We start from the raw sequence: 14,178 nt of genomic DNA on the forward strand, positions 1-14,178 counted from the left end.
ATATATGCTGGGAAATGTAGTGCAAGTTCATAATATCCCTGGAAACCATTATACTGTATGTAAGCAGGCAGCTGAATAGTCCACATAATATAGTCATATATAATTTATCGGCACCATAATTGCTATATAGTAATCGATATGTGGCACTTCTCTGAGAATACAGATCTATCCGAGTTTCTCATTGTTAGCTGTAGTGCAGTACATTTAGTATTGGCATCAGGTTTGGCCTATGCTCTTCCTGCATTTTTATTCTGCAAATGTATATCTAAACCCTGATGCCTACATCATAGTCCCTCCCCTGACACATTTCTTTTACTTTGTTCATGCTGCAATGCAGCATCTCCTACAAATGGCGAATACATTCTGTGCCTTCATCTCCTATAGACTGACACCTTGATTGCAGAGCAGTAATCAGCTAATGAGTGGGTGGCAGAGTGAGAGTGATTGTACAAGACATTCATTAGACTGAGCACAAATCCCTTTGCAAACAAAAACAGCAATTACACAAACGGCAAAACTACGAGACAGGAACATTATGCAGAAATTTGGCAAAGGGCAGCTGTGGTGTAGGAAAACGTATTGTGAACGACATACTATGCAGCAGCTACAATCACCAGCATAATTCATTTACGCCTTTCATCTCACAAAACTGCTAGCAAATGGATAAAATGCTACCTTAAAAAGCAGTTCATTACGATTAACCTAAAAGCATGAAAAGTACTGCGGCAGAAATGGATGCCCTTTGCCTCATTATTTTCTCCTCCATACCTGTTTAATTTTTTTGTTTGCAATGGGGTATTTTTAGCAACTTTCTGTGGGCTGCATGAAAGATGATCATCGTGTCAAAATGCCAGGTTGCTACAGCAACCGTTTTAAGTATCGGTTTTGCCTAATTGTTACATTTTCTGTTGTGTATATGTGGAGTAAAAATTCTTCAATGATTCTGCTATTTACAATTAAGTAACTGGAATCTCTGCTAATGACTATAAAAAGTGATTGTGAAAACCCGGTTTCCCACATTTTCGAGAAGGTGAGAAGCACATCATTGAATATACAATGGCATGAAATTTCACTGCTGAAAAAATGCTTAGCATAGGAAAATATATCTGCCACCTGGTATGTAGAAGCATATATAGCCAAACGTTTTAGTTTAATCTCTCAAGCCTTCTTTCACCCTTGTGTTTCCAACTAAAACATCTTAGCAGCCAATAAGGCATGGACTGGTGACCATCTGCTACCAAAGCTTTCAGATATGCCAAAGCTATTGCCTTCCAGCTACTGTTAATCTTCAACCCTTCTTAGAAGCTTGTCACGTTAAACTGCACCGCCATTATTTTGCATTAACGCCAAGAGAAAAAGACTTCCCCAGCTTGATGTTAACCTATAATCCACAGTGTTGCAAAGAGTGCAGAGCAATGAGCATCCAAGGGAACAAAAGCATGGGACATAAAATACCTACCCATGTCCCTTGGCATCAATGGCTGATATACTAGTATCCTGGATTTGGGTGCGAGCATTGGCAACTTTTCATGTCGGAAAAGGGATTTTAGAGCTTAAAATAGTAGCTTTTCAATTTCAGTGCAACAGAAAAAATATATTCATTTTGAGTTTAAAAAATGTGGGCTGTTTGCATGATTATAGCTGCTCTCTAAGGAAGTTTTCCCCCTTTCTATTAGGCTGTACCTGCCAAAGCAAATTATATGCAATACCACCCTGGCATAAGTTTGGCAGAAGCCATTATTATGAGTGAGAAATAGCTGTTCCATTCTGATTCACCATGTGAGAGGGAACAAAGCCCTTGTCTTCATGCGTGGCCTAAAAGTTAATCACTTAACACACAGATCAAAAAGAAATCCTCTGAATTCGCACATATCAATACAGTAAAGGACATTAAGGTTATTTTTTAATGAAAATTTACATCCCACGCTTACTTTTGACATATTCAGAATTCCAACATGCTCTAGAATACTGGTATGGGTAGGTGCACAGGATCACACATTCTTCGACTCCCATTTTTTCATTTAGAGGTGAAAATAACTTGGGGAAACCTCATCAGACAGGTGATCCTGCTATGGTACTTCCCTTTCCCCCCCTCCCCCCAAAAAATTTTTTTAAAAAAAGATTTGAAGTTATTGTCACACTCCATCTAAATGTAAAAATCCCTAGGTGCAATAATAGAATATCAAGAAGCACAGCAGCAGCAGGTATTTATAGACAAGAAAATTCTATTCAAGCAAAGCACACTGATGTTCCACAGAGACCTAGACCGTATCCAAGGTATTGGCCCAGATTCAGATTTTAGAAAGTGAAATAAAGCATTAGCATGATCCTCTATCTGCTGCCAGGAATCTATGATCTTGAGTTATATTGGAAGACTGCGAAAGCTTGACATCCAGATCCAATTCAAGTGCATGTATATTTTGTTTGCTTTGTGGACTGCTGAAAAATCATGTCTTACAAATTGTACAATAAACATAAAATGTTAGATTCCTGGCAGCAGCTGTATAATCACATTAATGCTGTAGTTTACTTACAAAATTCTGAATCTGGGCCAGATGAACAGTGGGTGGGCACCTTGTTTGTCCTTGAAGCGAGGGGGGAAGGGGACTAGAAAGGGTAGATCTATAATATATGCTTATTGCTGAATAATCTGAAAATCCAACATTTGATTTAATTTCACCTTCTGCCAGTAAGATATGCCTTGCCCCTTTTAATATTGATATGCAATGAAAATGTAAAACGTGCACATCGCAGACTAATATCACAGGTTGCATTTAACAGGCTGGAAAGCACCCATGATGGTTCCCTTTAACTTGAATTGGAAACCCAGGGAAAAGCAGTTATAATTGCTTTTCTGTCGAAAAATGCTTGCATATTCAGGCTGAAAATCACTTCCTGGTGCTTTTCATCTATGTGAATGGGAACCACTGGAGGAGACCACAGGTGCTTTTCAGCTGGCCCATACTACATAAGCTTTAAGAAACAAATTTAGCCAAACCAGCAGTAACATCACTCAAGTATGACTCTGAGAAAGCAGTTTTGACAAGACACCCTTTCAAACAATTGACATGCCTTCTTTTGTAATTTGCGGGTATTTACATAAAATACTATTTAAATGTATTTAAGTTCTTTTCAACCATAAGTTTTCTAGTTGTCATTTGCTCCAAACATGAGCAATACTGGCAGTAAATAACTGTTGCAAAATGGATTCCTTAGAGATGAAGAAAAAAATGATGGATGTGTGACCAGTGCTCTGGGGAAAAGGCATAATAAAACACTATAAAGCCAATCAATAGACTGTAAAATGTTGAAATAAGGCCTGGCAGCATTGTGAGCAACCATATGGTTCTTCATCAACCTTTCAGTAATTAAGGTTTGAGAACAGAAATTTCTGACTAGTGAATGTCACATGACCAACCACAAATTATACACTTTCGGCTGGTGGCATATCTAGAATATTCCCATAGAAGATTTGTTTTGAAAGTATTTATTATAGGCTTATATTTAGCAAAACTGCAGGGAAAGGGCCCTCTAAAACAGATACCCCCAAATGTAATAATAGGCACCAACTTTGCCCAATAGCAGTAACAAAGACTATTCAATAAAAGGTTTGCTTTTAACAAGTGACCAGTAAATGCTACCTGCTGATTGCTATGGGTTACTACTCCTGGACAAACTTAATGCCTTTTATGTAGGGATGCACAGAATCCAGGACTCAGTTCAGTATTCGGCAAGTATTCTGCTTTTTTCAGCCAAACCAAATCTGAATCCTTAAAGTCATGTGACCTTTTTGTCACAAAACAAGGAAGCAAAAAATGTTTTAGCGGCACTTTTTTCCCTTCCCAACCCTGATTTTGGTATTCCTGTGGGGCTAAAAGCACATCTTATATATTTGGTTTAGAGAGTGTTTCCAGAGCTCCCACACACTTGATTTTGCTACAGTTCCGGTGCATCACCAAAAACCTGGTCCTTTTAAATATACAGACAATGTGGTCCTTTTAAATATACAGACAATGTGGTCCTTTTAAATATACAGACAATGTGGTCCTTTTAAATATACAGACAATGTGGTCCTTTTAAATATACAGACAATGTGGTCCTTTTAAATATACAGACAATGGTGTGTGTGTGTGTGTGTGTGTGTGTGTGTGTGTGTGTGTGCTGCATTAATGAAGACATACAACCATCTGAGACCTGGTTCGCCCAGATGGAGATATCCCAGAATTAGCTGCTGAGTGGTCCAGCACTCAATGGATGTCATTGCTGAAGTCTCACACAACAGTGTCATACAATGTGAGAAGCTGGATTTCTTAGCTACGTATTGGCTGGCCCTTTGTTTCTAACCAAAAGACCAATGGTCAATACAGAGACTGGTCAATATATTCATTGATTTTTGAAAGGAGCCATTCTGACTAATGATTTTACACTAAAGACAGTTTGCATATTTTACGAACAAGGTAAAAACTATGCATGCAGATTAGAAACATTTAAACCTGTTTAGAGCATTTAACAAATATTTAACAAATATAAAACACTGTGCTATGGGGCAAAGACAGGCAGGGTGGTTTTGTCACCCATGGGAAATCTCTCCTTCCCCAGGCGTCAAAGCTCCCTGAAAATACCTTCCCTAATGGATGCATTAGAGTCACTCTGCATGTGAAGGGTTTAATATTCAACATTTGTAATGGATGCGGAGGGGTGCTTTATCACCAGCAGGAGACTGCACAAAAAAGTATTCTGCCAGTCCACCTTTGCCCTTAGTTCAGTGTTAAAATAAAAACTGGGTAAATAGATAGTATGTGCAAATATAGTTAGTTAGCCAAAAATGTAATGTATAAAGGCTGGAGTGACTGGACGTCTCACATAATAGCCAGAACACTACTTCCTGCTTTGCAGCTTTAGAACTCTGAGTCAGTCAGTGACTTTAAGGGGGGGGGTCACATGGGACATAATTTGTTCAGTGAGTTTGCAATTGATCCTTAGCATTTAGCTCAGATTCAATAACAACAGTTATGACTCATATGCCCCCCTCAAGTCACTGACTGGTTACTGCCTGGTAACCAGGGTAACCAATCAGTGTAAACCAAGAGAGCTGCAAAGAAGAAGGTAGTGTTCTAGCTATTATATTAGACATCAGGTCACTCCATTCTTTTATATATATTTATTACATTTTTGGCTAACTATATTGAAAAAAATTTTTATTTTGCACAGACTATTTACCAAGTTTTTTTTCCACTGAACAATTCCTTTAAGAACCATAACCATTTCTTCCACTTGCCATTTTAAAGAAAACCATGTCTTCTCCTAGTAACACCATGAGCCCTGCACACTAGCATTGTAAACATCCATGTGATAAACGTACGCTTCCCTTTTCATATATTTCTGTAGCAACTGGAGTTCAATAAGGAGAACAAGTTGCCATGACAGCAGCCAGAACAGGCTGCCTGCATTAAAATAGGAGGGGGGGGGAATAATTTCATGAACTTTACACACAAAATATGACACATACAGGATTAACCATTTTTCGTTCTTCTATTATCTATTTACAGTTGTTGTTTTACATACACATGACTTCACGGTTTTACACTGATAATGATATCCAGTTGCTAAGCAAACTATCAACCAGACATGTCCCATGAATTACCAGAGAGCAATAAGATTGTATTTTAAAGCTGGAAACAAGTGGACTGATATTAGAGGCCAACTCGGAACACCCTCAGCCACGTGTCTACTAGCAGTTAGGCAGGTTAAAATAGAGTTAAAAGGTTGAACTTGATGGACGTGCGTCTTTTTTCAAACTAAACAAACAGATTATTCTGATGTGGCCAACACCACTGGTGACAAAAAACACCTGCTGGAATTGTGACATCACTAAGACAATGGAAAGAAGTTATATGACCATCTTCAAATTTCACTTTGGAAGACTGTTGGCACTAAATTTATGTTCACATTCTAACACAACTTTCCACCCAAAGCCACCCGAAGGAACAAAAACATCACTTTAAACTGCAGCCCTAGATAAAAAGCTTAAGGAGTTTGTATGCTCTCCCCGTGTGCGCTTTTGCTCCTGGTTCTCCATTTTCCTCCTCCACTCAAAAAACATAAAGGCAGGTTAATTGTCTTCTGTGTAAATGTAACAGGGATATTAGATTGTAAGCTCTATTGGAAAAAACTTACATCAAATACTTTCAGTTTAATACTATTGTGTAAAAGCATGTGAATTTATAAAGATGTGTAATATTTATACCCACATTTGTAGTGGAGTGTAAATGTATGGTGTAAAAGAAGGTGTTAAGATTGAAAATAATAAGGTACATAAAAAAAATTACCATTACACGCCACAGTATTTTTACACTACTTTTTAAGTCAGAAAATAAAATACACACCTTTAGAAATAGTGCAAGCAACATTATAAATTCCTTTAACACCTTTTTTTAGCATTAATCATTTTACAATGGGCTGCTATTAGAAGCACTAAGCCCTCCCAAGGTGGCCTGTGCTATTAGCCCACTATCTGCTTTGTGCCCACTGGTGGAGGAGTCCTGCTAATTAAAGTGATACTGACACTAAAAAATTACGAATCGATGCGGTCCTCGATCCAATGGGATTTTTAAATCTGGCCAATCGACATAGATATCGATCGGGGGAAGCCTGACAGAGGGTCCCATACACTGCCCGACAGTCTGCCAGTAGCTTGTATTGGCCTGTGTATGGTATAGGTTAAATGAAAACGACAAACACAAGGAATATAAACCCTCACCCCACCAAGATAAAATCAGAATTTAAACTCATTCGTTATCTATCATTTAAGTAAAAAAAACTATTTTACTTTCTTATTTAGCAGTGAAAAACCTACCTCCTCTACACCCTCACCCTTCTACATGAATTGTAACACTAATCTAATTTGCCTATTAACATGTACACTGTACTAACTTTGGTTAACAGAATGTAGGTTAGATTTCTAGAAGGTTTAAAGAATGGATTCTTTACAGGAAAACGATACACAGAGAATGAATAATTAATAAACAGAAAAGGTTTTTATCAAGTGGCATAGTAACGTATCTTACCAAACTGGAATATAATTATTGGCCTTTTACATCTTTTATCTTCAGCTACCATTTTTGCGAACGTCTGACAGAAGGTTGTCCATTAACTGGCGATAGATGCAAAGATCTGATCGTTCCTCGAACAATCGGACATCCCCATCTCCCGACCTGCCACTAACCATTCAGATCAAATAAAGTATAAAAGAACAGATCAGCTGATGTTCTGCCCCTGACTGCAATTGTAGGAAAGTTATGTCCGACAAAGCTGGTGACAGTCTCCCACTGAAAATCGTATGATCGGCAATACATGCAGAGATATCGGCAGCCGACAGAAATCTTTTAACCTGTTCGATCGACCAACGACCAATCACCAGATGAAAAATGTCGGGTCTCTACACACACTGTCCGAAAATCGGATCTTTGCGTCTATGGCCAGCTTTAATTGGTGCATGTGACCTTACATTTATGTGTCCCCTGGTTTGTTTGTGTGCATCATGAATCAAACGATCCCAGGGGCAGCACTTAGTACTTAAAATTACAATTTTCTATTACCCAATGTCACATACTACTAAACAGTGGCTTAAATTGAGATTGCCTCATAAAAAAAATAAAAAACTGTATAGGTATTTACACCACTACTACCAAAAAAACAGTATATTTTATGAAAATGATTTACATGAAGCAGGGTTTTGAGCTGTTTTCTTGAAATATATTTTCAAAGAAACCTATATTTTTTGGTGTATAAAGTTATAAGTTCAAAACACACGTTGAAAAAAAAAGAAGTGTGTCAAAACATTCCTTACAGATAGAAATGTTGACTTTCTATCTGTAAAGCTGGCCATAGATGTAAAGATTTTTAAAAGATCCAATCGTTATCGTGAGACCACGATTATCTTGAAATGATCGTTTAAATGTACGATGTGTCCATCAACTAAAAAGTCCAATTCAGGCGATATTGCCAACTAGCAAACTGAAGAGTAGCTGCCTGCTTGGCCCTGCAAACATAGATAGATTGCACTGGGACCGATAAAGATTTTTTAACCTGGCCGATCAATTTTCGGTGTCGGCCAACAAATCGTAAGATGTACGATCGTTCGAATCCCACTAACCGCACGATAATTTGACAGATTGGTCGGACTGCACTGAAATTGGTCGTTCACCAAAGAAGAATCGTCGCGTCTATGGGGACCTTAACGGGTACACAGTGAATCATGCTGCAGTGTAGAGTCGTCTTAACTATGCTTAAGAATGAAGCAAAATTTTGGCTTCTCTAGACCAGGGATCCCCAACCTTTTGAATCCTCAAGCAACATTCAGTAGTAAAAGGAGTTGGGGAGCAACACATGCATGAAAAATGTTCTTGGACTGCCAAATAAGCACCATTTTGTAGCCCCTATGTGGATTGTCAACCAAAATTAAGGCTCTGTTTAGCAGTACAGTTGTTTTTTAAGCAACCAAAACTTGCCCCCAAGTCTGGAATTCAAAAATAAGCACCTGCTTTGAGGCTACTGGGAGCAACATCCAAGGGGTTGGAGAGCAACATGTTGCTCACGAGCTACTGGTTGGGGATCACGGCTCTAGACAAACAATGGGTCTAAATTGTGATTTTGGTGTATCTCACTATTATGAATCATTGTGTGATTTTGAGATACGGTATGTCTTTTTTAAACACAGAGGCCTATTTATCATGCTGTGTAAAACAGTAGAGAAAAACATCACTTGTCAATTATTTCCTTTTCTTTTCTAACTTGTAGGTGACTATTGAAATCTAATTGCTGATTGGTTGTTATGAGCAACATCACCAGTGATGGTTTACTCCAATGTTTTCCAAAGCATAAAAAATAGGCACTGTAGTAAATTAACCGATTGTTCTTATTATCCCCTCCTGTTACCCGATTGGGCACTAAGTGCCACCTTCCCTTGCCCAGTTTTCATGTGGCAGAGTGGGTCAAGTTGGGGCCACATTAATAGTTCGGAAAGTTCATAGCAACAGCGCACCTGCACTTACCTCATTGGTGGGGTGTGGGTTTATATTCACTGGTTTTCACTAAAAGTAATGCATAAGGCTATAGTGTGCCCTATATTTGAAATAAGACGCCTCATTATGATCAAGACTGACCCCGTTCTGCCCCATATGTCGGGGCAGATCTTCCAGTTTCATAATCCATAAATCCAGGCTATCGGGAAGTATTCATCCGAGTTCTCCAGTCAGAATAGGCTTCAAGACAGGACCCCCACCTGTCACTCCACCCCCAACTGCAGCCCTGACTTTACACACCTTTATAAATATTTCCAAACCTTCTGCACCTTGATATTTTTCTTTAGAACAGTGGGGGATGGATCATAACTTATGTTAATTAAGGCAAACATTTTGCACAAGCATTTTGGAACAGATGCTTGTCTGTCACCACTATGTGTGCATTTGGACCAGGGTTTCCCCGCATTTACTTATGAATCAGTAAGAGGTAGAAAGGACATTTAGACAGATGGCGTTTTCTGAAGACAGTGGGAGGTCAAAAAATACTTGTTTATGGCTCCTTAAATGACCATTGCTCACTGCATAGAAAGCAGACTACCATTTGCATCTGACAAAAGCTTGCAAGCACAAAAAAAACAGACAATGCTTGAAGAATTATATTAATAGAGAGTTCACCATCTGTTACAAGACTAAACCCCCAAATCAGCACATTGCTTGGTAAGAGAAAAGCCATATTGACAGCAACAGTTGAAGTGGCACCATTTATTTTTGATAATGGTTACCCATGGTATGTAAAGCCTATGATGATTCCATCCATTTTGCCACAATTGATTTCCATGTCAATTGCCTGAATCTACAGGGTACTCCTGGGTCAGGCAACTGTAATTTGAAAAAGCAGCAGTCAGCATATCCGAGCAAAAATCACCTGACCAGTGAGTGCATCCGGAGACCCAGGAGTATGCTACGGATATAAATTTGGTGATAAAGTGCCAGTAATGCAGGGCTGTGGAGACGGTATGCAAATCCTTCGACTCCTCAGTTTATGGTACTGTTTTTAAAGTAAAAGTAACCACAAAAACAGTGTATAAAAGTAATTAAAATATTATGTACTGTTGCTGTCCACTGTTAAAAATGCCCCCATGGCTACATAACAGCTTATTTAAATAAATTATAGTAGTGTTTCTGAAGCAAACACACAACTTTCACCAGTGCATGCTAACAATATATAATATGTAACATAGTTAGTAAGGTTGAAAAAAGACACACATCCGTCAAGTTCAACCTTACTGCCAGTTGATCCAGAGGAAGGCAAAAAAAACCATCTGAAGCCTCTCCAATTTGCCTCAGAGGGGGAAAAGGGGGGGGGGGAATTCCTTCCTGACTCCAAAATGGCAATCGGAATAGTCCCTGGATCAACTTGTACTATGAGCTATCTCCCATAACCCTGTATTCCCTCACTTGCTAAAAAGCTATCCAACCCCTTCTTAAAGCTGTGTGAATTACTTTAAAACAATTTAATTTTTTGGTCCTTTAATATACTAATGTATACTAATTTTATAATAGAAAGAAGTTAAGTACACAACATAGAAGGCATTGTATCACTGCCAAAGCTCAAAAATATAAAACCACATCCTTTGGTAATTCTAAACCAAAGTCAAAGTTAAACTACATAAACCAAAAACAATTGGAAAACCTAAAACAACTTATTTATGAACTGAACCTGGCATGTAGCTGTAGAATAGCTGCTAAATACAAGCCAAAATTAACTAAAGTATTGTTCTTAGAAACCAAATTGCTTCTGCCTTATCCTCCTTCATAGAAGCTTTTAAATCTAATTATTTTCAGTGCTTGTATTTAAATTTATTAGGAGTGTAAACATTTTTGACGACTCCCGACTCCAGGTACCCAAAATTGCTTCTGACTCCACAGCTCTGCAGGAATCACTGTGTGCTGTAGCCCTAATTCTTTATCACCAAGCTATGACTGTTCATTTTTTCAATTCTATTTTTGCATGTACAGCCTGCAAAAAAATAGAAAGAGAGAACACTCCAGTAGAGTTTAGGAAGCTGTAAAATACAGAATTTTATAATTATGCTCCACAGAGAATTCCAGTAGTCGCAGAATTTTTGAAAAAGCAACAAAAAAAGGTTTTATTGGTAAATCGACAATAATTCGGTCTCCACTCAGACCTTTATCAAGATGACACACACAACATGATGAACGAGTGCTGGAAGTTTCTGTGGCACATATGCTAGAACTATACACAACACCCAGGTGATTAGGTTTTGGGTCAGTGTGTGCCCTCTTTACTGTGGAATTTTATAATTATTCTTCTTATAGCAAAGGGGTGGTGTGTGTGTGTGTGTGTGTTCATATCATGGTCACCTTAAGTTGGGTTTTTGTGACACCCTTTGTCCCTGGACAAAGCAATTGTTTAGTGTACTATGTCAATATCATTATCACAAATTTAAAAAAAAAAAAAAGCCAGGCCAGAAAAATCCTTTCCTGCTCACAACACGACCATACTGTGCAGTTGCTGAAGCTATAGTTAGTATGACACCTGCCGTGTGTGTCTTCCAGGACAATATCTACTTAGTGTGCACAATAACAAAGGAGTGTCTGTGCCTCTTCTGCCTGCCTCTAGTTTTGGCCCCTGTTGCTTCTGTCCAAGTCTAGCACGCTTTGGGGTGGAGGCGAGAGGAAAAGAGGCGGGGGCTTGCCATGGACAACCGCAACTTTAGGCCCGGCACTGATGACAGGTTATGTGTTGCAGTAACATGGCGCAGATTGGTGTTTTTTTCTACCAGCATGTTTATAGCAACTAGATTGCTGTTAATGGTTAACAGCTCAGCTTCTGCAAGTAATAAATTTCTTAGTCATTTTTTCCATTACAGATGCTAATTAAGGGCCCCTCTGCTTACACTTGGCTCTCTACTGGGAATCTAGGTTTCACCTTTATCTTATAAAGAGGAGGCGTATGGGTTTCATAAATAATTACTGGTTAGCATCAAGTTTTCAAACACATTAATATTTTAGTCATGTTGCTTGGGACCTACATTAAACAAACATGCCACCAAATAGAACGTGCTGGCGTGCTAAAATACAAAATGTCAACCGTAACAAAACTAAAAACACATTCAGTGAATTCCTGTAATAACACTATATAAAACACATAGGCAGGACATTGGTCTATTTGCACCTATCCAGTTGTCGATTTACTGAAACTTTGTTGTTTTTTTACATTTACAAAAACATTGACATAGAAAGAGCAACAGTCAGTAATATATATATATATATATATATATATATATATATATATATATATATATATATATATATATATATATATAAAAGCAGAAGGGACCGAAAGATCAGATAAAATGCCTATTAAATATATAGTCACTTTTTCATCACAATGCATAGTGTGCTGATCCTGCTTTTTCATATATACAACAATATATATATACATATACACACAGGATTTGGCCTTTCAGCAGGATTCAGATTCGGCCAAATCCTTGTGCCTGGCTGAACCAAATTGGCATATGTAAGTTAGGGGCAGGTAGGGATCACATGACGTTTCGTCACAAAAGAAGATTTTCTTCTACTTTTTCCTTTCCTGCCCCTAATTTGCATATTCACATTAGGATTCAGATTTGGTATTTGGCCGAATCTTTCACCAAGGATTCGACTGAATCCCAAATAGGGGATTTGGTGCCTGCCTAATATACACACATATGGATTAACAGCCAACCTTTCTTATATGATTTTTCTTGTATAATGGTTTTTTTACCAATGAGGATGATACCCTAAAAAATAAAGTCAATGTTCTGGATATGTGAGCTGCTCTGCACCAACTCTTCTCTGCAGATAAACTGCCTGGTAAAACAAGATGCTCCTGACCTCTGCAGGAGATCCAAATCCCAATAAATCCGAATATCTCACAGACACATATAGAGATTTGCACAAGAGCACTTGAACAAACCAAAAGTGAACACTGCCGGTCGATTGGTGAAAGCCATTAAACAGAGCTTGTTTCCCTTATAGTCGCAGGAGGCAGATGGTTAAGGACAGAAACCAGCTCAGTGTGTATAAGTAGGAAGCACACAGGGTTGCCACCTGGCCCAGTTGCTAAAAATGACCCTTAATGTGGATGTTATTAATAGAGAAGATAATTGAGCTAGCAAGGCTGCTATGTTTGCAGTAAAAGAGCCCCGTGCACACATTGGCTAGTGCACACACACACACACACACACACACACACAGCTAGCACAGCCATCCCAGCACATACGGGTAACATTGTAGAACACATCATTGTGACATTTAGTTGCACACTCGCTTCTTGTTGCTGGTCTGTAGGGAACATGTACAACGACACACACACATTGTATATACACACACGTACTGCCATCAAACACTGACATGAAACCCCTACACAAATGTAGCATAAAGCAAACAAGGATCTCACACAACATGGATGAACGGGAGTCACTACTACATTTCTCCTCGCTCCCTCAGCATTATGCCCATGTACAGCCCCAACCAAGCGGGCGGCTAATGTCCCGTGTGTATGTGACAGCTATGTGCGCCCCTTGCTTACTGCTCCTTCACTAGCACCTGCACTTCAACAAGGACACACAACGTTCAGCGCTCATCACATTCACTACACAGAGCAGCTCACAGCGACAGCTCCGCAACAATTCAGGGACTACAATGTATCGTTGTATTCCGGGGCGCACCCTCCCTACACTGAGGAACCCCGCATATTCCCGCAGCAATAGCCATTTGTGACAGTCCTGAAGCAACACAAACATCACACGCCCACATTACCGTTCTGGGCATAAGCCGGTGCCGGGAAAAGGCCGCAGTAAACCAAGAGCAGCCCCAAGAAGAGGATGGCGGACAGGGGAGGTTGCTCTGAGCGGGCCATATGCGCACGGAGAGTCAGACCCAACCAACGAGCCTCAATAACTAGTCTCTCTGGCCTGGAGTCCGGTGTCCACCGCCGCTCCTCCTCCTCGTCTCCGCCCTCAAGCAGCACTCAAACTCGCGAGAGTCACTTGCAGCAGCAGCGGGATTAGCAAAACTCAAGGGGGAGCCATTGCGCGTGTCCGCCGGAAGCGGCCGTTAGTGCTTCGTCCTTGTTCGCTAGTGG

General features: G+C 39.4%; 1 protein-coding gene across 4 annotated transcripts in view; it reads right to left on the reverse strand.

The window, feature by feature from the left end:
• Nucleotides 1–14,178, reverse strand: part of nptn.L (neuroplastin L homeolog) — a 37,580-nt gene extending 23,402 nt beyond the window's left edge. Inside the window, exon 1 of one of the 4 annotated variants that reach the window (XM_018250829.1) lies at nt 13,854–14,178. In XM_018250829.1, coding sequence (XP_018106318.1) covers nt 13,854–13,953 — 100 coding nt within the window. In that variant the 5' untranslated portion in view covers nt 13,954–14,178. 4 annotated transcript variants of the gene reach the window in all.

This window comes from Xenopus laevis, chromosome 3L (assembly GCF_017654675.1).
Source record: "Xenopus laevis strain J_2021 chromosome 3L, Xenopus_laevis_v10.1, whole genome shotgun sequence".
Taxonomy (NCBI): domain Eukaryota; kingdom Metazoa; phylum Chordata; class Amphibia; order Anura; family Pipidae; genus Xenopus; species Xenopus laevis.